The sequence below is a fragment of the Conger conger genome, chromosome 11, assembly GCF_963514075.1.
Source record: "Conger conger chromosome 11, fConCon1.1, whole genome shotgun sequence".
NCBI lineage: Eukaryota > Metazoa > Chordata > Actinopteri > Anguilliformes > Congridae > Conger > Conger conger.
In genome coordinates, this window is record NC_083770.1 from 39,559,550 (window position 1) to 39,587,235 (window position 27,686).

At 45.9% G+C, this 27,686-nt stretch overlaps 1 protein-coding gene across 2 annotated transcripts; it reads right to left on the reverse strand.

Moving 5' to 3' along the window:
- Nucleotides 1-91: 91 nt before the first annotated feature.
- hk2 (hexokinase 2) lies at nucleotides 92-27,686 on the reverse strand. 2 transcript variants are annotated; one of them, XM_061261777.1, is made up of 19 exons: nucleotides 27,327-27,686; nucleotides 23,139-23,295; nucleotides 21,486-21,634; nucleotides 20,364-20,483; nucleotides 20,085-20,180; nucleotides 19,387-19,485; nucleotides 18,565-18,664; nucleotides 17,672-17,855; nucleotides 15,541-15,702; nucleotides 14,214-14,447; nucleotides 13,273-13,577; nucleotides 12,773-12,921; nucleotides 9,580-9,699; nucleotides 9,157-9,252; nucleotides 8,845-8,944; nucleotides 6,240-6,423; nucleotides 5,840-5,995; nucleotides 3,830-4,066; nucleotides 92-2,896 (listed from the first exon to the last, which is right to left on the reverse strand). In XM_061261777.1, exons 1-19 carry the CDS (start codon nucleotides 27,387-27,389, stop codon nucleotides 2,752-2,754), a joined length of 2,856 nt encoding a protein of 951 aa, XP_061117761.1. In that variant the 5' UTR covers nucleotides 27,390-27,686; the 3' UTR covers nucleotides 92-2,751. The 2 variants fall into 2 exon arrangements, with proteins under 2 accessions (XP_061117761.1, XP_061117762.1); XM_061261778.1 differs by lacking the exon at nucleotides 19,387-19,485.

Below are 27,686 nucleotides of genomic sequence, written 5' to 3' on the forward strand. Positions count from 1 at the left end.
TTACAGTAACAAAGAAAACATCTTAGATTTGCATAAACACCAACAGCAGTTACACTGCCCAAACCAAACAATAAGTCAGTCTCAACAAGTATTTTATTCTTATTAAATTAAATTTATTTCACAGTAACTTAAAACAAGCTAATATTTTCTACTAGAGAGAAAAGGGATTTTAGGTCTTATTACAAGACTAAAGCACAGTGAAGTGTTAAGACAAATGTTTCTGGAGTGTACTGCCTTTGCTCCAGGTTGTAATAGCTGAAATAATAAGGTTATCATGCTAATGCAGGGGTCACAGCCCTTGCCTCAAGTAAGAGACTGCAGTTCATGCAGCCGTCTGGGCCGACGTTTCTAAAGCTTAATACTGCCCCACTTCCCAGCACTCCCACATACAGCAAAAACCCCCAAACCAACCCTGTACTTCTGCCCACGTCATACCACACACGCCCGGTCACCATCTTAGCTCCACCATTTCAGTTCTATAGGCTGTTCCACACATCAAACGTCTTATCTGGAACCTCTTCAAAAAGCTTTTCTGAAAGCCCTGTGGCTAAGGTACATGACTGGGACCCGGAAGGTTGGTGGTTCAATCCCCGGTGTATGCCACAATACGATCCGCACAGCTGTTGGGCCCCTAACCCTGCATTGCTCCAGGAGGGACTGTTCCCTGCTTATTCTATTTAACAAAATGTAGCAACAGTGGGGCAACAGGCTAAGATGCAGCAGACTTGCGGTTGCAGTTGCACACGATTCCTGGTCCTGCCAAAAAGCCGAGTTTGGCCGGCTCTCATGGACTTGGCTGGGTTAGTGGGATCGGCACGTTACAGCGCCCCGGAGCGCCTCGGAGTAACGGTCTAATTGAGACGAGACGGCTTGGAGAAGGAATGTCACTCTCATGATCGCAAGATCTTACTGGGCGAAGGGGTCGTAAGGCAGTGCATCCCCAGCTGGGACTAATTGGATTAGATAGGGTATGATTGGCTACCAAATTGGGAGAAAAAGGGAAAAATGTGAACAAATTCTTAATAAAAAAAGATTCCGCTATAAAGAACAATAACAAAAATAAAGTAAATAAATGTAACTTTAAAATTGCAACAACCTGTTGATTTGACTTAATTAATGCTGAAGGATGATTGACCCACGTTCTGTAATCTGCTGTATAACAAACGACTCCATTACAAACAAGTAGCATTTTTAATAGTTTAAATTAAGGACTGGAATCAGGGGTCCTAACTGCTTAAAGTCTGGATGCGTGGTCACTCGAATGAAACTTTGTCCGTCTAAAAAGAAACAAAACGCTCAAAGCGCCACAGCTAGAGCAGACAAGCCAAGCATGCAGTGTGTTAAAATACATTTACAGAAAGAACTTGAACATGTTTTCAACAACCTCATTTGTACAAGAGGTTGGCTGAACAAAACCAGCACATAAAGCGGGTGTACAGGAGTTTGAGAACCCCCAAAACTTATGAAGGCCTATTGTGGCTGTTTTGGCTGGACAGCAGTGTTTCTCAGTCCTCTCCACAGGGACCCCCTGCAGATCCATGTCTGTGATGTTCCACCTCAAGCTCACCTGCGTCACAGTGTGCCCGACCAAACATAGCAAAACAGAATTTTTTCCAACAGAAATGGCGGCGCATTGAACATCCTGTTGCAAAACTGCGGACTGACTGACGTAGCACGGTTTGCTCCTATGGGGTCTGAGAAGGCGTTTAAAGTGTAGGCCGACGTCATTACACCCCCCCGCCACACCCCAACGGGAGCAAACATACAGCTGATTGAGGTGCAACATCCAACACCAGGATGCGACTGGGGGTACCTGAGCAGAGGTTTGGGAACCACTGCTATAGAGTGTAAAATCTGAAGTGCAAAAATGGTAGCCTACATTTTACCTACACAGATCACCCTTTTTCATTCTTTGAAAGGAAAAGTTCCTTTTAAAGAAGTTCCTAAACTGCAGATATGTTATAAACTCAAGCCCCCAAGCTAAACTTCTTCAAATGGGTTTCACAGTAAATAGTCACCCCACTTTCCCTGTGTGGTGATGAAAAGTGCATGAGGGAGAGAAGGGAGGGGGGGCGGGGGGTTTGTGATAGCACACTGTACAAAGTAAATAATAACTTAAACAGAATACAATTACAAAGGAAATGCAGTAAGCCCTGAAACACTCTACCTCTGGTGTAAAGCTTCAACCAGAGTCTCTGGAACCTTCCACCTGCTTACATGCAGAACACCATACACACGTAAGGCCGGGTCCACACCAACAACAATACCTATAACTATAAATATGTCGTTTTAAAAATCGTTCAAACTCAAGTGGATGGTGGACTCCACGCCACAGCACGACTATAACGACAGACAGTGACGAATCGTTGGGATCAGAGCGTTCTTTTTCCAGCTAGATGAACGATAAAACACTGACAGCCAATCAAAATCCATCCAAATTTACAGGATGTCACGTGCAGAGGACATAGCCAAGAGACTATTTACAGAATGTTACCGTTCACCTGTGGCTGCTCACATCGTAATGGTTATAGTTATTGCTATAGTTACAATTCTTGGTGTCAATAACCCCACCAAACCCCACCCCTCACACAAACACACATTCATGAGTCTGTTGCTTCCGTAATCACACCCCCCAGCCGTAAAAACAACCAATAAATGAACAGTCCCAACCCCCCAATCGCAGTTGAGTGAGAGGTCATCTTTGCTTTTTCTGTTCCTGTTCCCTTTCTCCCACGCCCAGTGCTGATTGGCTCAGTGCTGGCCCGCATCACGGAGGCGACAGGCCACGGCTGAGATCAGTGCCGCCCCCTTTCCGCTGCCGTCCTCTGATTGGAGGAGAGACACCTTGCACTGAGGGGCCAGGTCCCGCACCGTTTGCAGCATTATGGTGGAGAAACTGGAGGGGACAGGGTATGGTAAGAACAGTACACACCATACACACACTACACACACACCATACACACCATACAAACACACACACTACACACCATACACACACACCATATACACATACTACACACACTAGACACACCATACACACACACTACACACCACACCACACACACTACACACACCATATACACACACTACACACACCATACACCACACACTACACTCACACACACCATACACACACACACACACGTACATGACACGAGTACGGTAAGAACAGCACACACACTACACACACACCATACACACACATGCACACACAAAGCCAGAGTATGGTAAGAACAGCATAGACACCACAGACACACAGACACACACACACACACACACAGACGGCGAGAGTATGGTAAGAACAGCACGCATACACACACTCACTTGCAAGCACACGAACACGGACAGACACGTGCCCACGCGCGCACACACACACACACACACACACGCAGGCGCACACACAAACACATGCAGACACCAGACCTGGGTCAAATATGTGATTGTTTTGGATTCAAAAACACTTACACTGAGTCTAGTGTATTGGAACCTATGGAACACTCTCAAAAAGTGCAAACCACACCTCTTTGTTGGTTCAATTACACCAGGCAAGATCAATCGAGCACAGAAAAGTATTTTAACGATTACGTATTTGACCAAAGTCTGGCGCAAGCCCACACTCACACACCCTCATGCACAATCCGACCCCCACACACTGACACACTGACACAAACCCCCACACACACTCTGACACACACCCCCACACACACACACTCTCTCATACACACTGTGACACACACTCTCTCATACACACTGTGACAAACACCCACACACACACACTGTGACACACACTCTCACACACACACACACACACACTGTGACACACACTCACTGTGGGTGCAGCTTGTAGAGAGTGCCGTCCACGCCCACGGTGACGCGCAGCTGGGCGAGTTGCCGGTTCTGGCGGATGCGCTCCACCACGGCGGCGAGCCCGGCCCCACACAGCTGTGCGGCGCGGCGGGAGACCACTCCGCACACCTCCCTCACCAGGACGCTGTCCTCACAGGTGCTGCTCGTCAGACCCAGGTGCTGCAGGATCGAGCGCACCTGCCGCAGGGCCAGCCGGTCGCTGTGGCAACCGGGGGGGGGGGGGGGGGGGGTCATATATTATATATCATATAACATTGCTGTGTCCCAAACGTTATGGTGCCCTGAAATGGGGGATTATGTATGAACAATGTTGTCATTTCTACATGGCGAAAGCAAAATGTACAAGAATGCCCTTTATTAAAATCTTGACAATGTGCACTTTAACCACGACATTCATGATAAATCTCAAATTGTAAGAGTACAGAGGCAAATAATTAAATGATGGGTCTTTGTCCCAAACATAACACTACACTGTCAATGATACACTACATTCTCAATGTAACACTACACTTTCAATTTCAATTACTCTCTACATGTATTTTCTGTTCATAATGTCCTTGCTTTTTTCTTGTACATTTCACTCTCATTTTCTCTCTATATTATTGTGGCATTTTAATGTGCTTTTGTTAATGTACGTACATTCATGTATTCTTTGTATGACGGTATTCACCAGGTGCCATCGTGTAAGAGAGGTTTGCTCTCAATTGAATTGAATTTGAGGTTATGGTTTGAAACCCAGGATTGAGAGAAAGAGCAAATACAAGTAGCAAGAGTGCAGTGTGTGATTGAGAGTGCAGTGTGTGATTGAGAGTGCAGTGTGTGATTGAGAGTGCAGTGTGTGATTGAGAGTGTAGTGTGTGATTGAGAGTGTAGTGTGTGATTGAGAGTGTAGTGTGTGATTGAGAGTGCAGTGTGTGATTGAGAGTGCAGTGTGTGATTGAGAGTGCAGTGTGTGATTGAGAGTGTAGTGTGTGATTGAGAGTGTAGTGTGTGATTGAGAGTGCAGTGTGTGATTGAGAGTGCAGTGTGTGATTGAGAGTGCAGTGTGTGATTGAGAGTGTAGTGTGTGATTGAGAGTGCAGTGTGTGATTGAGAGTGCAGTGTGTGATTGAGAGTGCAGTGTGTGATTGAGAGTGCAGTGTGTGATTGAGAGTGCAGTGTCGATTGAGAGTGAAGTTTTGACTCCTCTGACCGTACTTACTCTCTACCGTGTATTTGACCAGACTTATCTTCATGGCTGTACAACCGATCCTATGTGAATTGTACATTATCCAACCTGTTCTGTAGTTAGTTCTAAGTACTTTAGTCGGTTGCTTCGGATAAAATCAAATGTAATATATATACACCCACCAAGCACTTTATTAGGTATTTATTAGACTTATTTTTTAGACTTTTACTTTACTTTTATGGTTATGATGTGCTGTGTGTCCAGAGATGATCTTCTGCATACCACTGTTGTAATGTGTTGTTATTTACGTTACCGTCACCTTCCTGTCAGTTTTGACCAGTCTGGCCATTCTCCTCTGACGTCTCTCATTAACAAGGCTTTTCCGTCTGCAGAACTGCTGCTCACTGTATTTTTTTGTTTTGTTTTTCTGGCGCCATTCTTCATTGCAAGCTCTAGAGACACATGTGTGTGAAAATCCCAGGAGATCAGCAGTTTCTGAGATACTGAAACCACCCTGTCAGTCACCAACAATCATTCCACAGTCAAAGTTACTTAGATCACATTTTTCCCCTATTCTGATGGTTGATGTGAACAATAACTGAAGCTCCTGACCCATATCTACATGATTGTGTGCATTGCACTGCTGCCACAAAATTGGCTGATTAGATAACCACATGAATAAGCAGATGTAATAAAGAAAAAATGTTCCTAATAAAGTGCTTGGTGAGTATATATCTAAATGGAAACCGCTGTCTTCGCTGAGGTTTCATACTAACAGGAAGTAGTCCCACGCAGGCCGTGTACCTCTCGATCTGGGACAGGAAGCGGGTCTCAAAGATCCCGCGGGATTTGAGACGCTCGGACAGGTTGCCACGGAACAGCAGGCCCTTGGAGGTAAAGTCCAGCAGAACGTTCCTGACCACCTCCCCCAGGTACATTCCACTGATCATCTTCTCATATCTGCGCGGACGTGGAGAACTGGAGTTAGCGGTAGCCTCTGCTACGCATCACCCGGTTAGCGTTAGGTACAACTACACATCGCAGGGTTAGCATTAGCACCTGCTACGCATTATGTAAGCCTCTGCTACACATGCACTCCCACTCTCTTCCGTTCCCCTTCTCTGCCCCCCCCCCCCCCCCTCGCTCAGTCCCTCCACCATCTCCCCGCATCCCTCCCCTCCCCCCTCTCTCCCTCCCTCTCTACCTCTGTTTTCCGGGGTTGGTGGATAGCTCGTCCACAGCTCGGTCGAACACGGTGCAGAAGTCGTCGAGCTCGCCCTGGTCCCCGAAAGCGCCCCACTCCATGTTCACACACATCTGGCCCTCGTCTCCCTCCACCAGCTCCACGTTCTGCATCTCCTCCATGTAGCAGGCGTTCGTACCTGTGCCTGCAGGTGTCGCCGTGACAACAGAGCCATCAGTCAAACGCAGGGGCCCGAAAAAGGTGCCCATGCACATGCTCGTAAACACTCTCAGAAATAAAGTACCAGTCGTTCAAATTCAGATTTCCCAAATGTACCCTCAAAGTACAGTAATGTTCTCTCTGGGTACAAATTAGTACATTTTCCAAGCAAAAAAGGTACAAATTAATTATTGCTGGCTAGGGGTACAATTACAAGTACCTATAGGGTACCGCCCCAGCGGCAAGCATTTGCACCTTTTGAGGCACTTCTCTTTTTACCTTTATTTCTGAGAGAGCAAACACTCCGCACAGACCTGGGACTAACATTCATTCATTCATTATCCTCATAACGCCAGGATAACATCATCAATTGTAAAGCGCGTGGGATAAAACCATTGCGTAAATGCAGTCCATTTACAATTTGGCCATACCTCGTTTTCAACTTCATCTGAAAGGCATTGATTTGTTTGAACAGCTGCAGAAAACACTGCTATGCTGCATTTGGTAAATTTATTTGATGAAAAATGTAAATATACATATATATATATATATATATATATATATATATATATATATACATATATACATATATACGTTAAAAACCCAGAGAGTTAAAGAAATACATTTACTGGGATTAAAAGGAGGTGAATAAACATGCCATTTTCTGCTCTACAGCGCTTTATTGGCCTTATTGTGTGGTTCATGCATTTCTTTAACACTCAGGGTTTTAGTAAATCATTTGTGATTGGCTGTCTCGGTTTTATGCCACTTTCTCACACATCTTTGGTACATAAAGGCATGACTCTGAAAAGCCTGATTAAGCCTCGAAGAATGTGGCAGGATTACAATGTACTTTCAGATGTGATTATGATCGAATATTATATTTTACGTTACTTGGCTTATACCAGTAGCTGGGTTTCTTTCCACATCGATTTCCCGCAGGAATTATATACATCTTCAGACTCCATGTCCACCCACTAGTCCAAAACCACTCTCAAAAAAGGTTATTCCGGTTATTATTTTTTCCTTTTATTTTATTTTCCTACTTGCTGGTTAATATTGTGCCGGCGGAATCTCAGAAACCTGGAACTAGTCCTTGAACATCAGAGATGTATATTTACTGAAGTTGTGTAAAATCTATTTGTTTTGTGACCTTGACATACTTTTAGTCCGGTAGCAATGCCATCTTGGAAAACAGGTTTTTGGTGATAACGAGAACTATATGTCCGATCAGGACAAGAAAAGTATCAACTTGAAGCTTCTTTATATGTTTTCCCCTCTCCAATGAACTTGGAGATTTTACTTCACAATTCAGAAGGAAATATAATTTAAAACAATGTGTGAAACATTTGCTTCCTTTCTTCCTTAATAAAGGACAATTAATTATACCTGCTTTTTCACAGAATTAATGAATTCTCTAATAAACTCCACACTGCTATTATTTTGAACACACCCCTTTCAACTAATGAGTTAATTACTCAAAACAAGCAGCGTGCATGTCATGACAGTTGTATGTCATAGTGCAAGTAGGTGAGATGCATATAGCTATTCAATCTGAATATGAACATACTTTCAAGATGGATTTCAGCTTCAACAGCTGAGCATAATTTACTCATCTCAGTGTCCTAATATATCTACAAATTGACAGGGTATAGTTCCCTTGTGGTGAGTTATGGTCTACAAAAGGGACGTATATTGAAATTGGAATTGCAGTGCATTTGGAAGAAAAACAATCCAAGGCAGTAGAAGGGCAGGCTTTTTTCCCCCTGATCGCTCAGCAATCGGAATTACTATTTTTTTTTTTTTTTAAGATATTTTTAGGCCTTTTTCAGCTTTATTGGACAGTATATAGTATAGAGAGACAGGAAGAATGGGAGCGAGAGAGAGGGAAAGAGATGCGACAAATGTCAGACGGTCGGATTCGAACCGCCGACGTCGCGGCTCGCAATGAGCATGCGGTCAGTGCTCTACAGGCTGCGCCACCGAGACACCCACGGAGTTACTAGTTAGTGACATTTTTCCTTGGCAGTAGTTTAAAAAACCCCACTTCTTTACATGCCAGTAAGATTTGAAAATGCCCCTGGCAGGATCCAATTAATTCAGCCAATGCTTGTGAAAACATTACTTAATCTAACAGTTCTCATACAGAGTAGGTTGACTGAGCATGCAGGCTCATTTACAGTGACACCATGTTAATGTAATGTAATGTAATGTAATGTAATGTAATGTTAATTTCCAGCAGTAGCCTAGCCTGTGTGTCTTTGGATTTGGGAGATAAATAATCTATTTTATAAACATTAGTAATGCACACAAACGCTCAGAGAGAATCAGACCTGAGGTGCCGAGACATTGGATGGACAGACAGACGTCAAAGATAGCAGACAGGCAGACATGAGAGCAGCCCTACCCACGATCAGTCCCACTTCACAGTGAGGGTCCTCGTAACCGCAGGTCATCATCGTACCGACCGTGTCGTTCACCACGGCAACCACATCCAGATCAAACTCCTGGGGGGGGGCGAGTTTTTGGGACACGTATGTTTATTGCAAAAACCACCAACGTTACAAGTTGTTTGGGTCTTCTAATGAGACTTTTTAATGAGAATCAACTGTAAGTCGCTTTGAATAAAAGCGTCAGCTAAATGACTAATGTATGGTAATGTGATGTGTTGGATTTGGGATGCAAGGTCCCGTGTCACTTCCTGTCCGCTGGCACCCACCTCCCTCCGGTGGATAGCCTCCTTCATCAGGGCTACGACATCCTTTCCCTCACAGCCCGACGCCTTGAAGCCCTTCGTCCACCTCAACAGCACGCCCTGCGTGAGGAAGAGGAAGAGGAAGAGGGGGGAGGGGGAGGGGGAGGTCAGCGTGTCAAGGTACAGATGAACAAGCACAGTCCGTCTTGTTCAGAAATAGCAGAAGGTCAGGGATGGGGGCATTATTGTGGCTCACACCAGAGGCACTGGAACCCCTGAAGAGGCAGTCGCTTTGTCTGTGAGATCGCACTCATCCTGCGTTTGACCTGGTCCTGTTTGTCCTGGTAGTAGGGGAAGGAGGTGTGTGTGCACCGGCTAGTGTGTGAGAGTGTGTACGTCCAAGAGTGTGTGTGTGCGTGCGTGCGTGCGTTTAAGGGAGCATCTGACCTCGTCCAGCTTGTTCTGCTTGCAGGGGAAGGAGAAGGTGAACCCCAGGGGTAGCGACGTCCCCTTCATCCCCATGTACTCCAGGAAGTCTGCGATGCAGTGGACGATGTGGTCAAACAGCTGCGCAGACAGAGGGGGGGAGCTGTGAACCGGCTGAGAAGACAGGGGTCCCAGAGGTAGCAGCACCCTGAACCAAACGACAGCTCCAGTACTGTACAGAAAAAAAATCAGCTGGCACAAAAAGTTCAGATCGCTTCTTGACAATAACATCATTACCTGAGCAAGGAGCAAGGGCCACTGCGACATTCTCCTGAGCCGTGCAGCGTATAATTAATCAGCTCGTTATGAGAGAGCCAGGCTTTCATTAATCAGGCACAAGTGTCCTGCTCCCCGTCGCTAGGTCCACTTTAAATTCCACTGTTCACTTCAATAACTCGAGACTTGCCACACGCTGGGGACTCTTTCCAATCGCTTATTTTCACCTCCTCAATCCTTTCCTCGCTCCTTTCCCAACTTGTGCACTAGCTTCACCCATCGAGGAAGGTGAGAACAGCGAGTGAAGACGGGGAAAATCGGGAAAACGCGAATTAGGCAAACGGAATGCCCTTCTCCTTCGAACGTCAGTTGGAAGCCACGCCACCTCTCCCCATCCGACAGACGAGGCAGACGGGGAGAGGTGGAACCACAGGTTGACAATTTACACACACACGCGGTCGCGTTTTCCTTGCTAAAGTAAAGCTCGGGAGCCTCCTAACTTCCGGCTTCTAGCGCTCGAAAGGAACATTTAACGGGTTTGGAATTTCCTCGATCAACGTCCAGGTCAGGCGAAGAACAAGGAGACAGGAGGTGAAAAATGCGACTCGGTGACTCAGTGACGCAGCTGCAGTGACGTGTCAGCTCAGACAAAATGGCAGCATGGCGGCGAGGGCTGGGGGGGATTCTGAGGACAGGCCTGTGCTCCACCCTCAAAATGTACCACAGCCAAACGGTAAGCACTGTAAAGACCACTTTAAAGCAAATTGCCCATAATCGGGGTTCGGGATGATTGGTACACGAGTACACATTCGCAGCAGAATGCGCAGCTCACTTGAAATTGCACATAATATTGTACCTTGATCTTCACTCTTTATGCTATCCTTTTCCTCCGCTCTTTGAAATAGTTTTACTCAATGTCTTTTTTTTATAAATTACATTTTGCTTTTATAAAATTATGCCTTGTGTAAAGCGGCATTAGCTCAGGAGGTAAGAGCGTTCGTCTGGCAGTGGGGAGGGTTGCCGGTTCGATCCCCGACCCTGGATGTGTCGAAGTGTCCCTGAGCAAGTCTCCGAACCCCCAACTGCTCCCAACAAGCTGATTGGTAGCTCACAGGGCCTATTGCTGTTGGTGTGTGTGTGTGTGTGTGTGTGAGTGTGAGTGAGTGTGTGAGTGTGTGTGTGTGTGAGTGTCAGTGTGTGAGTGTGAGTGTGTCAGTGTGTGTGTGTGTGTGAGTGTGAGTGTGAGTGTGTGTGAGTGTCAGTGTGTGTGTGTCAGTGTGTGTGTGAGTGTCAGTGTGTGAGTGTGAGTGTGTGTGTGTGTGTGTGTGTGTGTGAAAGGCATCAATTGTAAAGCGCAATATAAATGCAGTGATTTAAATACAATTTACACCTTTATGTAAAGCACTTTGAACTGCCTGTGCAAAAGAAAAGAGCTATATACACTCAGTGAGCACTTTATTAGGTATGTATTAGAGTGTAGTAGAGTATTTGCAGACTCGAGTCTTCTGCAGCTGTAGCCTATCCACTTAAGAGAGTTATGATGCCCTTCTACATACCACTTTTGTAATGCGTGGTTATTGGCACTACTGTCACCTTCGACCAGTCTGGCCCTTCTCCTCTGACCTCTCTCATTAACAACGCATTTCTGCCCACACACCTGCTGCTCACTTGATGTTTTTTCCCACCATTCTCTGCAAACTCTAGAAACTGTCACACGTGAAAATCCCAGGATTCAAACCACTCTGTCTGGCACCAACAATTATTCCACTGTCAAAGTGACTTCACATTTCTTCCCCGTTCTGACATTTGGTCTGAGAAACAGCTGAACCTCTTGACCACGTCTGCATGTCTTTATGCACTTAGTTGCTGCCACACGATTAGCTGATTACATATTTGCATAAACAAGTTTGCGTGCAGGTCTACTTAATAAAATGCTCACTGGGTGTAAATTGACTTGACCTGTTGTGCATTCCGTAAGGACATAAAATGCATTTTATTTGTTTATTTCTGTGAGGCCACATTGCACCACCGTTTCGGGTTTTTTCCGTCCTCCATTTTAAACGTCACATGCGGGGCTTTTGTACCGAGTTGTCCTTTTGCTTGTGGTTTGGCGCCTCACAGAAAATCAGCAAAATACAGCTGAAGTGGCACTCTAACCCCTCTTCTTTTATTAAGAGAACATATCAGCCATTAGACTCCACTTCACTTTGGGACTTAAATTTGCAATTAATTTCATGTGGATGCATAATTTGGAATAATATCTTTCATCAAGGTATTCAGACCAGCGCTGTAATTAAATTGACACTACTTTCATATGAAATATTAAAGCAGATGTGACCATTACACATATAGCTTATTAATCAGTAACCCGGGGCAACTAGCTAATCTGCAGTACATTCATTCATGTGGTAAAGGTGTTTGTGTAGCGGTTAGGAGGGGAGGTTGCAGGGTGGTTGTAGCAAGGTTGTGGGAAGGTTACAGTGTGGTTGTGGGGAGGCTCAGGGAAGGTTACAGGGTGGTTGTGGGATGGTTGTAGGGAGGTTGCAGGGTGGTTGTGGGAAGGTTGCAGGGTGGTTATGGGATGGTTGTAGGGAGGTTGTAGGTGGTTACAGGGTGGATGTGGGATGGTTGTAGGGTGGTTGTGGGAAGGTTGCAGGGTGGTTATGGGATGTTGTAGGGAGGTTGTAGGAAGGTCATAGGGTGGTTGTGGGATCGTTGTAGGGAGGTTGCAGGATGGTTGTGGGAAGGTTGCAGGGTGGTTATGGGATGGTTGTAGGGAGGTTGTAGGGTGGTTGTGGGAAGGTTGCAGGGTGGTTATGGGATGGTTGTAGGGAGGTTGCAGGGTGGTTATGGGATGGTTGTAGGGAGGTTACAGGGTGGATGTGGGATGGCTGCAGAGCGTGTGACGGCCATGTGAAGCACAGTAAAGTAAGGGCACCTCCTCCCCGGTGCCGTGCATGATGTCCTGCGGAATGGCGTAGATCTTGTTGTGCATCTCCACACTCTTCTGCTTCCCGCTCCGAACCCGCACCAGCAGCACCCGAAAATTAGTCCCGCCCAGATCCAGAGCCAGGAAGTCCCCGTGCTCTGAGAGGGGTGAGCGTGCAAGGGTTTAACACACACACTATACACACTGTACACACACACACTATACACACTGTACACACACACTATACACCATATACACACACACACACTGTACACACTATATACACACACACTGTACACACACTATATACACACACACACTTCACAAACTATACACACACACTGTACACACACCATATACACACAAACACTATACACATTATATTACAGTTGTTTAGCTGAGAGGGCCTGGTCAAGGGCCCAACAGCTGCATTGGTCATATTGTGGCCACACCGGGGCTTGAATTACCACTAGGCTACAGGCTGCCCGCCTCCTCTCTCCCTCCCTCACCTGTCCCGTCCGGTGTGGACCTGACGAACGTAGGGAGCATCTTGACGGAGGCGTCTCGGTGCGTCTCCTTGGCCAGACCCCGGCTCATCTCCACCTCCATCCTCCTCTTCACCTCCAGCAGCTGCTCTCGGCTGAGCCGCAGGGAGTCCAGCACACGCTGCCGCTCGGCCTGCTGGGTAGCCAGCCGGTACGCCACGGCCGTCACCATGGCGGCGCCCTTGCTGCTGCCGGCCTCGGCGCGCAGGAAGCGCACGTCGCAGTCGGGCACCAGGAGGCGCAGCATCTTCTGCAGCCGCCGCGCAAACCTGGGGCGGGAGGCGGAGCGCCAACGCTAACGTACGCGCCCGCTGACATATGCCAACATGCCGCTAACACATGCTAAAATACGCGAACACACACTAACGTACTGCTAACGTACACGCCCGCTAACTTATGCTAACATACCGCTAACATACACTAACACATGCTAAGAAACCGCTAAAATACGCGAACACACGCTAACACACCGCTAACATACCGCTAACGTACGCATACACATGCTAAAATACCGCTAAAATATGCAAATTCATGCTAACATGCCACTAACATATGCAGAAACATAACATGTGGTATGTTAGCATGCATTTATATATGCAAACACATGCTAAAATACTGCTAACACAAGAAAACGTGCCAAAATACAACATAACATAACACGAACATACACAAGCACATGCTAACATACGCTAACATACACAGATGCATTCTTTCAGACATACACCATACACATTCTAAGTGAGTGAGCTCCATAAGTCTTGGGACTCACTCACTCACTCACTCACTCACTCACTCACTCACTCACTCACTCACTCACTCACTCACTCACTCACTCACTCACTCACTCACTCACTCACTCACTCACTCACTCACTCACTCACTCACTCACTCACTCACTCACTCACATCGGGTGGTTCTTGTACACCGATCCATCCACTCCCACGGTGGTGCGCAGTCTCTCGGCCGCCTTGTTGTCGCGGATCTGGCGCAGTACGGCGGAGAGGGTGGCCGAGCAGAGGTGAGCCGATCGCGTGGAAACGATCTGACACACCCGCTGCGTGGCCACGCAGTCCTCCGCCGACGGAGTCAGGCCCAGACCCAGCAGAACCTTCTCTGTGCTCAGCAAGCCCTCGTTATCTCTGAGAGAGACAGACCTTTTACATCACAGTACAGTACAACACAACACAATGTAATAGATCACAATACTCTCACATTCACAATACTCTCTTACACTCACAACACTCACACTCCACAATACAGCACTCTCACACTCCACAACACTCTCACACTTCACAATACAACACTCTCACACTCCACAACACTCACACTTCACAATACAACACTCTCACACTCCACAACACTCTCACACTTCACAATACAACACTCTCACACTCCACAACACTCTCACACTCCACAATACAACACTCTCACACTTCACAACACTCTCACACTCCACAATACAACACTCTCACACTCCACAATAAAATACTCTCACACTCCACAACACTCTCACACTCCACAATACAACACTCTCACACTTCACAACACTCTCACACTCCACAATACAACACTCTCACACTCCACAATAAAATACTCTCACACTCCACAACACTCTCACACTCCAAAATACAATACTCTCACACTTCACAACACTCTCACACTCCACAATACTCTAAGGCAGACCAGTGTGCAAGATGCAGTTCCCTTTTTTAAATTTAATTAAACACTTGATTTAAATAGAAAAAAGGGTTCTTTGGATTGCCTCCATAAGGACCCATTTTTACTTCTTCAGGGAAGCCTCTATGGCACGTGCGACAAATGCACCAGATCCCAGATCTAACAATTTCTCTAACCCAGGGTTCCTCTATGGCAGGGATCACGGTCCTCCCTTTACCTGGGAGTCAGGTGTGAAGGCAGTCCAATCAAATCAGTACCACCAATTACCCGAGAGTTTCATTGGATTTGACGGCCAGAGCTGTTGATCCCTACCTTTGGAGCCCTTACTTCTGAGGGAAATAAATTATAAATGAAGTAAGTAGCTGATGCGCAGTTCCTAAATGTTCCTAACTGCCTACAAACACATCGCTAAAACAAATTATATTATACATTTCAACCAGAGACCTTTCAGTTGGTTAGATATGATTTCTGTAGGTTAGATTTGCGATCGTTCTATTCTGCTGGGCTCTGGCGGCCATTTTGAGTTTGGGTGTGAAGTGAGACGGCAGGACTGACTTCTCGTTCTCGATGTCGAAGACGAAGCTGGTCTGGAAGCTTCCGGGGGCCAGCAGGTCCGGCGTGGTCAGGCCCTGGAACAGCAGGCCCTCCTGGGCCATCTTCACCAGGATGAGCCTCACCAGCTCCCCCATGTACATCCCGCTGATCATCTTCTCGAACCTGCGCAGAGAGGCACGGAGTCACGCACGACACCACGTCACTTCAACTCCACCACCCCCTCTCTTCCCCTGACTTTGACTATTTGTATACAAAGAGAAAGTGCCAGTCCAAGCACCCAAACAGGCAGCAGGACATCATTAGAAAATAGAATATGTACATCAAAAACAAAAGAATAGTAAAGATAAAAAAGAATAATAATCAATAAATAACTTCTTTTTTTTTTTAAAGCAGCCAATAAGCCAGCGAATTAAGAAACTGAAACATATAACACAAAAAGCCAAACAGAAACACACACAAAACAGTTCAATTCAAATTCATACGTATTGCGCTTTTCACTGAGGACTGCAAAGATGCTCTACACGCTGCAAAAAGCAGCGCTGTTAATGAGCGTTTTTAGTCTTGTAATAAAACTTAATGCCTTATTGTTTCCTCTCAAATAGATGATATTAGCTTGATTTAAGGTGCTGTTTTGACTGGCTTGACAAGTGACATTTTCTCGCCCCACTGGCAAATCTTGAAATGAGTCAGACTTTAACCAATATTTTTGTGTCACAGAGCAAAAAACTAATAGAAATAACATTTTAAGTGTAAATATAAGACTAGGATACTTAAGTTGAGACTGACTTTTTTAAAAAGTTTTTTGCAGTGCACAGTAACCGACTGGAAGACAAAAAAAGGGGAGATACCAGCCCTCAGCCCCCAGGTTGCACAAGGTAAAAAAAACTCCCTTGTGTGGAGAAAAAACTTCAAACAATGGCGTGAAAAAAAACTTCCCTAAAATCTCAGGAGCGAATGCCCATCCTCAGCTGGCCTACAACCACACTTTCATACAGTTACTGATCCTTTATTCCACACAGGAAGTCTCACCAAGTTCAAAACTCTAACTAACCCCCACAAACTCTCAGACCATGACGACATCAGTGCTCCATCAACATCCGTGCACAGATTGCCTGCGACCCGTTAATACTATTCTGTCTGCCCCCAGTCTTATTCTCCCAGATTGCTATGTATGCGTTTTTTGTATCGTTGTTGGTCAGACGGGGAGAAACGGACTGTGAAAAAGGGTTCAGAAGAGGAATGTTGTTCTGGTGAGACCACGGCCACGGAGACACTGAATTGCTCTACCGAGCGTAATTCTCCCCAACGCCCTTGGCCCGACCAACGAACAGGACGACCTGCCGTTCCTCCCTCATTCCTGCAGAGACAGAGGGAATTGCTCTGTGCCACGCTTCGTCAAGGCCTGGCTGGGTGACAGAGCACCCGACCTGGCTCTAGAGCAGCAGATCTTCACCCCCCCCCCCGCTCTGCACAACACAACAGCCCAGCGCAGGAAGCTGGTGGAGGGCTGGACGCACTGCTGCCAGGTTAATTGGCTGTGACCTCCATTTTGTGTCCAAGGTTTTCCATTCTTGTATCCGCCTTAAGGCCCTCCGAATGTCGTCAAGACGCCTTTCACACTGCAAACTGCTTCTCTGCCCAGCTCCCATTAGAAAGTGGAGGTCCATTAGTACCTGTCGGAAATCTAAACACTGAACTCTTCACAAGCCTGTTGCCCTGTCTAATTATACTGTGCAATTGTACTTTATTGCTCTGGTCTCTACTACACTTTATTATTTTATCCTTTTTTTAGACATTTGCATTGGTGTTCAACTGCATCTGGTATGAATCCACATCCAGTGAACTGTGGTGTACCTTTGAGCCGCACAGCACCAAATTCTGCTGAAATGGAAATAAAGTATTGAATCTTGAATAATGGAATACAATAGCCTACCAGGAGGTTCTTTTTTAGCCTGAGCAGTACCTACATCACCAAAAGTGCATAACACTGCGGTGGCACAACAGTGACAGCAATTTAAAAAAAATTGAACGCGGATAAAATTGTCCTTTTACCCTTTAGAATGGTTAGAACGGTTAGAACGTCCTTAATCGAACATTCTAATGCTGATGTCACTACTAGCCTGTCACTCACAGCTGCTTGCCGGGGTTGAGAGATCCGGCGTCGACGTCCCGATCGAACTCTGTCCGCAGGTCCTCCAGAGCGTTGTCGTCCCCAAAAGCGCCCCACTCGATGTTCACACACATGCGCCCCTCGTCCCCCTCCACGCGCTCCAGGTGACGCATCTGCTCCATGTAGCAGGCGTTCGTCCCCGTGCCTGGAGGTACGAAGCAAAGCACAGCAAACATGGACACGGAGGACACAAACTCAAGGAGCAAAGAATATGTCCATTTCATCTTTATAGAGAAGCAGGAACAGTCCACATTTTTAAATGTGAGGGCGACATTAGCTCAGGAGGTAAGAGCGGTCATCTGGCAGTCAGAGAGTTGCCGGTTTGATCCCTCGCTCTGGGTGTGTCAAAGTAGCCCTGAACAAGACACCTAACCCAAACTGCTCCCGACTGATAGGTGCCCTGCATGTCAGCCTAATCCTTTGAATAATGCAATAGTTATAGCTGTGTGAAGATAAGGTTATCTTCAGGTTAACAGGTAAACACCAATGTTCTCCACTACTGTACCTCACTGTACATAAAGAGCATCTGCCTCATGATTGCAGTCTAATGTAAAACCAGCCATCTATCCAGGAAGCCGCTAGTTGGTTAAACTATAACAAGCCATAGTATCTGGTTCATCCCGAAACGTCAAGAAACTGACAGGGCTTGTTAGCCACGTAGCCTACGTGAAACAGCTCTGCCTGGGCTCTGTGATGCTAATAGCGTCGGCTACATCTGCCTGCTTCATACATAGCTGTAATGTGATTGGACACGGTAGGAAAGGTCAGCTTCAAATAAGGTAAAAGTTTGAACTATTTGAACCCTGTAATGGCGTGACGCGTGTTGAGCGTGTGAAAGCTCTAGGGTCACTCACCCACGATGAGGCCGATCTCGCAGCGCTGGTCGTCGAACCCGCAGGTCATCATGGCCCCGACCGTGTCGTTGATCACTGCCACGATGTCAATGTCGAAGTCCTGCCGGCAGATATTACCGCCCAATTAGTGGCCTTGCCGTCAACCCAAATTAATACTTTAATATGCGTAAATGAGAGTTTTTGATTTTTGCTGAAAATTTGCATTCCTGTAACTCCACGTCAGCCCAGGGCGTGAAAGCACAATGGGCCAGAAATACCCAACTGACCTTCCACTTAATGAGGCCAATATATAAAAGAATATGAAATACGAAAGGGCAACTTAACAGCGACCACTGCATTAGCAAAGCTGCAGGTGTGTGTCACTGCAAAAGTAAATTTTGTCTTGTAAAATCTACTTCAAGTAGAAAATACTAGCTTTTAAAAGTTCGTTTTATTTGTCAAGCAAAAAGTATCTTACCCCATTGGCAAATATTGAAATGTGTAAAACTGGCAATATTCACCTCACAGGCAATATTTTGTCTTATTTAGCAAAAAGGTAATAGAATTAAGATTTTAAGTCAAAATACTAAAGACTAATATGCTTGTTAAAACCTAAGATTTATTTTGTTTTGTTTTTTTATCAGTGTTCCCAAACCCAGAACCTTTTTATGGGGAACTAGCTAACCCCTCTGACTGCAAGAGCCAGATCTCCAGATCTTTTGTCCTGTGAGGTCCATCATGGGGTGAACAAAAGGGTCGAACTGAGACTTTACAACCTCTGGTCACTGTATCATGGCTAAACTGGGGCTTGAACCACCAACCTTCCGGGTCCCAGTCATGTACCTTGGTCACTACGCTACTGGCTGCCCCTAGCCTGAAGGGTCCCTTCTCAGCTGACTTCTCTTCTCTCCTCTGTTCCCCAGTGGTGGAATGAGCTCCCAGCTACACACAGGACAGCCCAGTCACTGTCCAGGCCTTCTCAGAGACCAAAGTGGCACCTGTTCAACCTCACAAACTCTGACCCCTACCACACCGCAACCCTGAAACCAGAGCAGTACTCCCCCAGGTGCTGGACGCATCCGTATCAACCCACAGGTACAGTACCCGTTACACTACACACTCAAATTCCCTTTCGTGTCCTTACAGAGGTCAGATGAACAGCTACAGTACAGTACATGGAGTGCTCTACCCTGATTGCATTTGTTTTTCAGGTTATCATTCAGCTAGCATGGAGTGTAGAGTGTGCTCGCAAATACGCTGCAAAAAGGAATGTCTGACCAAGTGTCTCAGCCTTATAATAAGCCTCAAGTCAAAAATGTTTACTTAAAGCTTTGACTCATCCTGAAATTAGTCAAACTATCGTACCTTATTGCCAATATTTTGTCTTATTTAGCCAAAAGAAAGAAAGATTTTCAGTCTCAATATAAGACTTGTTGAGATGGGCCTATTTTGTGTTGACACATAAGATTGGGCATTGCAAAATTTGGGTGAAAAAGGGGGGGGGGGGGGGGGGGCATTTTTTTAAATCCCCAAATACTCACCCCCCTCTTCTTGATGGCCTTCCTCAGCAGAGCAACCACATCCTCGCCCTCCACCCCGCTAGCCTTGAAGCCCTTTGTCCAGGACACCAGGTAGCTCTACAGACAGCGGTTTCCAAGGAGACACCATGGAGACGGTTACGCGCATTCCGAGCATCAAAACAACTGTCATTTGCGTGCGCTATCATAACTGACTATAACTACATAACTAACTATCATGCTGTTTTCCCTTGATGTATGGATTCACCCCCCCCCCCCCCCCCCACCCCTTGCCTTCATCACCTCGTCCAGTTTGGTCTGTTGACATGGAAACGAGAAGGTAAAGCCAAGCGGCAGTTTCTTTTCCTTGATGCCCATCCGCTCCCGGAAATCAGCCAGACATTCTGCGATGTGGTCAAAAAGCTGTGGGGGGGGGGGGAGGACGGGGCCACACACACACACACACACACACAGACAGACACACAGACACAGACACACAAACACACACACACAGCCAGACACACAGACACACACACACAGACACAGACACACATAGACAGACACACACACACAATTAAATGGGAACCGAAACGCAGATGACAAAGTTCAAAGTTCAAAGGTCAATGTCACTTTGAAATTTCCATCGCCTTCTCCCCATTTTTCTCGTCTTAGCCTCTCCCATGAAGCTCCTGATTTAAATTAAACTGTGTGAATCGCACATTAGCCTTCTTCCGCTCTGGTTAAAAACATCACTGGACAGTGCAGATACACAACAAGACTCCGGTGCTATTCTCAGAAATGGAAATGCATCACTGAGTCATTTCATTTCCATGTGACAGAATTGCAAAACATGAAGACATGTGAAGAAATAAAATACAATTGAATCAAATTGAGGAAATGGGGTAGGTGCAAATGTGATACTGATGTGTTATATTACACAACCTAATTTCCCAGTACAATGTTGAAACTGGGTTGAAATGACGTCATATTAACAGTACATAAAATAATGACACACAGGCCATTCAGCCCAACAATGCTTACCATTTTCCTACCAATAAAGTGTACTTAGTACGCTCAGTTTACCTACAAACTAGATAGTACCTAGCCTGGTAGAAAACCCACATCAAGCCTGGTCTTGAATCAGATTAAACTTATAAAAGGAAGTCTTTCCTCATAAGTTTTATCTTTCATACCAGGAATCAATTTAATTCTCCTTCTTTTCCAGGGCCTCTACATCTTTCTAGAACTGCAAACAATACTCTTAAGTGTTGCTGAAAGAGGTATTGTATAGGACAAGTATAACGTCCAAAAAACAAAATGCATATTATTACTGTACTGTAGCAACATTTGGAAAATGCCCTGTCTTACTCTTCCACTGTCCTGTCCCTTCCTTCCTCACCCCCTCACCCTCCCCACCCGCCTCACATCGGAGCCACACCCCTTCTTCAGGTGTTCGGGAATGTCGTAGATCTGGTTTTCCATCTCCACCCTCTGCTTCCCGTTGGACGAGACCTTCACCAGCAGCACCCGGAAGCACGACCCTCCCAGATCCAGCGCCAGGAAGTCCCCCTTTTCTGGAAAAGCGGAGGGAGACGCACACACTGCCATTAACGCATAGGAGAGAGAGTGATAGACAGAGAGGGAGAGAGAGAGGGAGAGAAATACAGACAGAGAGAGGGAGAGAGAGTGTGCAACTGCAACACAGAAAATCAATATGGTAGGACTCCAATTGGAGACATTGCAAGGGCACTGTAACTCAAACATTTATATATGATCTACTACTACTATGTTTGACTAGTTTCATTTACATAACATTTCTGTGTCCCAAACATTTCTGTGTCATGTGTCACATGCACTTTAACCACATGTGAAATCTCAAATTGTGGAGTACAGAGGCAAATGAATTAATGATAGGTCTTTGTCCCAAACATTTTGGAGGTCACTGGAGGTATGGCATTATTATTATTAGTATTATTATGGCATCTCTGAATCAAAGCAGATAACAGTGCATAAGACTGCTCTCCTCTTTAAATAATACTGTTCAACAATGTCTAAGTGTGCCGGTGCAGAAAGAGAGGAGGCGGGGAGTGTTCTGTAACCTGAGGACTGGGATAAACAGCAGGAAGTAAAGACATGAAGCACAGTGGCTTGTGAAACAGGAAGGACAGCTCCAGGTGGTGCGCGCCTCTTAACGGAACAACCAAGTTTAATCAGCCAATAATGACCAGAGTCAACAGAACAGGCAAATAAAAACCTGGCTGGCACTCCCTGTCAACAGAAGCCAACTTCTCTCTGTGCTGCACACCACTACAACGACTCACTCACACCGACACACTCCCTTTTCTACAGAGGCCTGTGCTATATTCCACTACAACTACTCACTCACACCGACACACTCCCTTTTCTACAGAAGCCTGTGCTATATTCCACTACAACTACTCACCCACACCGACACACTCCCTTTTCAACAGAGGCCTGTGCTATATTCCACTACAACTACTCACCCACACCCACCCTTTTCTACAGAGGCCTGTGCTATATTCCACTACAACTACTCACTCACTACTCACACACATCTACACACTCCCTGTCTACAGAGGCCAGTTTCCCTCTGTGCTACACTCCACATGTCCCCGGCAATTTTACAGACGGGTATAACAAACTCAACAATACACTCACAATACCCCCCCACCCGCCCCGGTTGTACCCTTGAGCAAGTTGCTTCATCTGAATGGCAAGTTGCTTCATCTGAATGGCTTTCTACTCGTAGCGCCACCCATTGGGGTGGAAAAAAGGCTAGAAGAAGAGGCAAGAAAAATAAATGAAGACGGGGAAATCAAGAAGAGGTGAATCAGGCAAATGGAATGCCCTCGCTCCTTCAAACGTCAGTTGCAAATGCGGCGGATGGGGAGAGGTGGATCCACGGGTCAGTCTTTACACAAAAACACTTCCACAAAGGATGTGCGGACACTCGACCGATTTCCAGGTCAGGAGCAAGGCAAAGAAAGAAGACAAATTAAGTGATGACCTCCGCAGAAAGGAGAGGGACCAGGCGGACTCTCCGTACCCCACCCTCACCTGTCCCGTCGGGGGTGGACCGGACAAAGGTGGGGAGCATCTTCACACAGGCGGTGGTGTCCCGGCCCAGGCCTCTGTCCATCTCACGCCGAAAACGCACAGACACGTCCACCAGACTCTCGTCAGACAGACACAGGGGATACAGGTACTTATCCACCTGAGAGAGAGCGAGAGAGGGGGGGGAGAGGGGGAGAGAGAGAGTGAGAGACAGGGAGAGGGGGACAGAAAGAGAAAGAGAGAGAGAGACAGAGAAGCAGCATGAATCTTCACCACAGCCTTTAAATAGCCCAACACCATGACATCAAACACAGAAAGGCTGCTGTAGAACCTGCTGTTTTTGGTGCGTTTCAGCATTTAACACACCGACTTGTTTTTGAGGCTGTCGGATAACTAGTCTGAATACTGCCTTCGAGAGACATTTTTGATATTAGTTTAGGAAACTCTCTCATTGCCCATGTGTTTAAGTTGACCCTGCTCTTAAACCAGTGGCTTGGGAAATAGCACATTCATATTGTCATATCGAAAGAGACTGAAATAAAAAGTCCTGCTTCTAACAGCATAAGGGAGATTTCGTAAGTATATTGTCAGATCCAGCTATTTGCGTTACTGCCACCTTCCTGTCAGCTTTGAACAGTCTGGCCCTTCTCCACTGACCTCTCTCATTAACAAGACGTTTTTGCTCACATAACTGCTGCTCACTGGATTACTTAGTTTTTCACACAATTCTCACAATATTCTAGAGACTGCTGTGAGTCAAAGAGTTCCTCAAACCACCCTGAGATATTCAAACCACCCTTCTGGCACCAAAAATCATGCCAAGGTCAAAGTCACTTAGATCACATTTCTTCCCCATTCTGCCATTTGGTCTGAAAAACATTTGGAACCCGTGACCATGTCGAAATAATTTTATGCATTTCGTAGCTGCCACATGATTGGCTGATTAAATATTTGCATTAACAAGTTAGTGTACAGGTCTATATAATAAAGTGCTCAGTGAGTGTATGCGTGTGTGTGTGTGTGTGTGTGTGTTTCGTGGTGCATGAGTGTGTTTTTTTTTGTCAACACAACTTCTTCTACCGCTGCTGATATCACTGAACGAGGGATAGTGAGCTTCCTCTTGAGCATATCCGGGAAGGCCCTGAAGCAGCGCTGCTTTTCAGCTGAAGGCAGGGCACGAGTTTCCATATGAAAATCCAGCCCAGGCCTCGCGCTTTCAGCACTGAATCCCACAAAGCAAAAACGGATCTTGTGACTACACTCAAGTCTGCACTCACCAACCTATAATAATGGTTCACAATGATTCCAAGACCACCACTGCTGCCCCTACCTGGTTTGGACCAGGTCTTAAAAATGAGAAACATGTTCTTCCAAGCACACACACATACACACAGTCAGGCACGTACATGCACTAAAAGCACAGAAACACATTAAAGGCACGTACGCTACAGATACCTAGACATGCTAAAAGCGCACATGGAACCAGTGTCCAAGTTTTAAATTAGACACACACACCGCTGGCACACACTCACATACACACACCGCGGACACACACACACACAAACAGCAACAAAGAGCCCTTCAGAACACAGCTTTCAAGAACGGCTGTGACTCCTTTCACTCTTTCTCTCCCTCACTTGAGTGAAAGTCACACACAGACACACGCACACAGACACATTTTGTAATGAGCCCTGCTCTTGAGAAAACTATAACTGCTGGGACCGTGAGGAGTATCTCGCCAAGGCCGGTACTGGGAAAACAAGGAACAGAATGTGACTGTGGTCAGAAGATCCAGCTACGAGTAGAAAATACAAATATATAAATCTATACGCCACACCAAGCTGGGCACAGATTTCAACCAAACAGGAGCCAACTTCACAGCATTAATCTCTGTAACCCGAGCAGGCAGGGTCAGAGAAACTCGAGCAGCTACAGACAGGAGTATAAAGCCTTACTTTATGAAGCCCAGGGGAAGAGGAAGGCAAGGCTGCAATGCCGGAGGGAGCAGCTAACGCAAAATATGTTCTCACAATGTCAGTGAAATATTATGTCAATGCTAATAACATTTACACAACACTGCAAGAACGCTTTGTGCTAGTATGGGGGAGTACGTGGATGGAAAATGCTACGAAACATAACCGGATGCTGGATGTAGCATGTACCCAAGACAGGGAAAAGAGGTCCAGGAAGAAGGGGGAGACGAGCATGAGAGAAGAAGAGAGAGAGACAGAGAGAGCCAGAGAAAGAGAGAGTGCGAGTGTATTTGTGTTATGAAATGTTTGCGGGAGCTGGGGCAACTTCAGTAGGTCGCCCTGGAGACTGACAGGTGACCTACGCGGCTACGCTAATGCACTGACGTAAAGCTGGACGGTGCGGCCGGTCCCTTATAGTGTTACAAACCCAGTCCCCACCACCACCAACCAGCCAGGCCCGCTGGTCTGGGACTAATAATATAGTATAATAATAATAACATGTTTTCATCTTATCTAAAGTCACTTACAGTTAATTAGACTAATGCAGGGTTAAGTAACGATCAGCAGCTGTAACTATCTTATTGTGGCCACACCGGGCCTTGAACCAGAAACCTTCCGGGTCCCAGTGATGTACCTTAGCTGCTAGCCTATCGGCTGCCCCTGCCAGCTCCTTGATCCACATTGGGTAGCAGTGAGGAACTGAGTCATGTTAATATTATCGTTTAAGAAACATTTCATAATTGACAACTGTATTATCATTTGCAGATAGAGACAATGTAATTTGCATGTCAATATGACCCAGATAAGGCCATTGCAGTGTTTTCTATTCATGTCTAAATGACCACAAAGTACAATATCTTGCCTGCAACTGGTACAAACTGCCACTGCCAGACTGCTAGCCAGAACAAATAAGAGAACACATATAACTCTAATCAGGCCATCACTGCAAGTTGCACCACTTACTTTTAGAATAGATTTTAGTATTTTATTCAAGCTCTGTGGGGCCAAGTCCCTGAGTACATCTCAGATGACTTGTGTGTCTTATGTACCTCCTCAATTTCTACGCTCAATAAAGAAAGGCCTTCTTTTTGAAACTGAAACAATTGGAAAATAAAAGGTAATCAAGACTGTTCTGTACATCCGAGTTGCTGAGACATTATATACTTTTAAGTCATATAGGCATATTTTGACATATTCTGACATATTCAGTTATGTTAATGAAAATATGTGCAGAATGTGTCAACCAGTAACGTTAACTTACGGGTAGACACGAACAACGAACAACGAGCAATAATATTCAGACGGACTGAGGATACAGCGTTTCATTTGACGATGTAAAGTGAGACGCTTGTCGCTTTGCTCATGATAATATAACTGGGAATCGGAACTTCCCGTTTTAATCGCAAAGCTACTTGGAAAGTACCGTGCAAGTCGTGCATCGTCGGACCTGGAGCGGAAGGGAGGACGCTGTCACAAAAGTGACGCACTATTTAGTGAATATCAGCCGGGGTCACATTACAAGAATCCCCGTGGTTCAGGGGCACTGCTAGGGAGTCGTGTCGTCGTGGCAAGGATTGCTAGTGATGTTTAGGGTTTATTTAGAAAGTGATAACTGTTCAGAGTTTGACGTTGGCAGCCGAAAAAAGTGAGGGAAAAACGTTAGCTACCAAGCTAGCTAGCTATATCAGAGAAGAGGAAAGTATTTAGCAACCGATTAGCAATTACCAATCCTAGCAAACTAGCAATGCGACTTCTTCCGCATGATTAATGTTAGGCCTGTATCATTGGCTTGTAAGCTTTAGGTAGTAATGTATAGGCATATTATTATAAGTTGATAAGTGAAACATTTTACTGAGGTTACGCAGATGAACTATGCTACTAAACGTGACAAGGTGAGAAAGGGCGCGTTTGTCTCGAGTTGGCTGCCTCAGTTTACAGCCGTTCTGTAGGGGAACACGATGCGCTATGGTTGTGGTGGCAACTTGAACAAAAAAATAAAAAAATCACATGACAAAATTAATGTGTTGCTGTTCTATACGTACTGTATAGCGAGCCAGTTACCCCCGCTGAATACGAATAAATATATCAAACATATTTTCTTTAAAGATAACTTCACCATATCGTGTCAGAAGCTCCTTGAAAGACTGAGGTGACTTTATTTCACTGTCACTTAGAGGTCACCCAAGTTGTTCTAGCGCTAGCTAGCTGACGTACTTACTTTTTGCACCTGGTCATGGTGGAGTTCCGTGAAATAGTCGGCTAAGAGATGGGAGGCGATCATGGTCCAAATGTCTTTCTTCGTTTATCTTTTTTGTCTCCCCCGAGTTCAGATCGCTGCCCGCTTATTCAAGCATGCAGCTAGGCAGATTATTAATTAGTCACTGTTTTAAAAGAAACCTGCTAATTTTAGGACTAAAAATCTAACGTGAACAATTCCCCCTGCTTTACGAAGCCGGTAAAAGGTTCACAGTTTCGCCGACGTTAAAACTACACGCAGTTAACTTCCACATGAAACTCTAGCAGTCTCCGCGTCGTCGCGGTCTTGGCTGCTGATTGGCCACAAGCAAGGTGTGGTTCC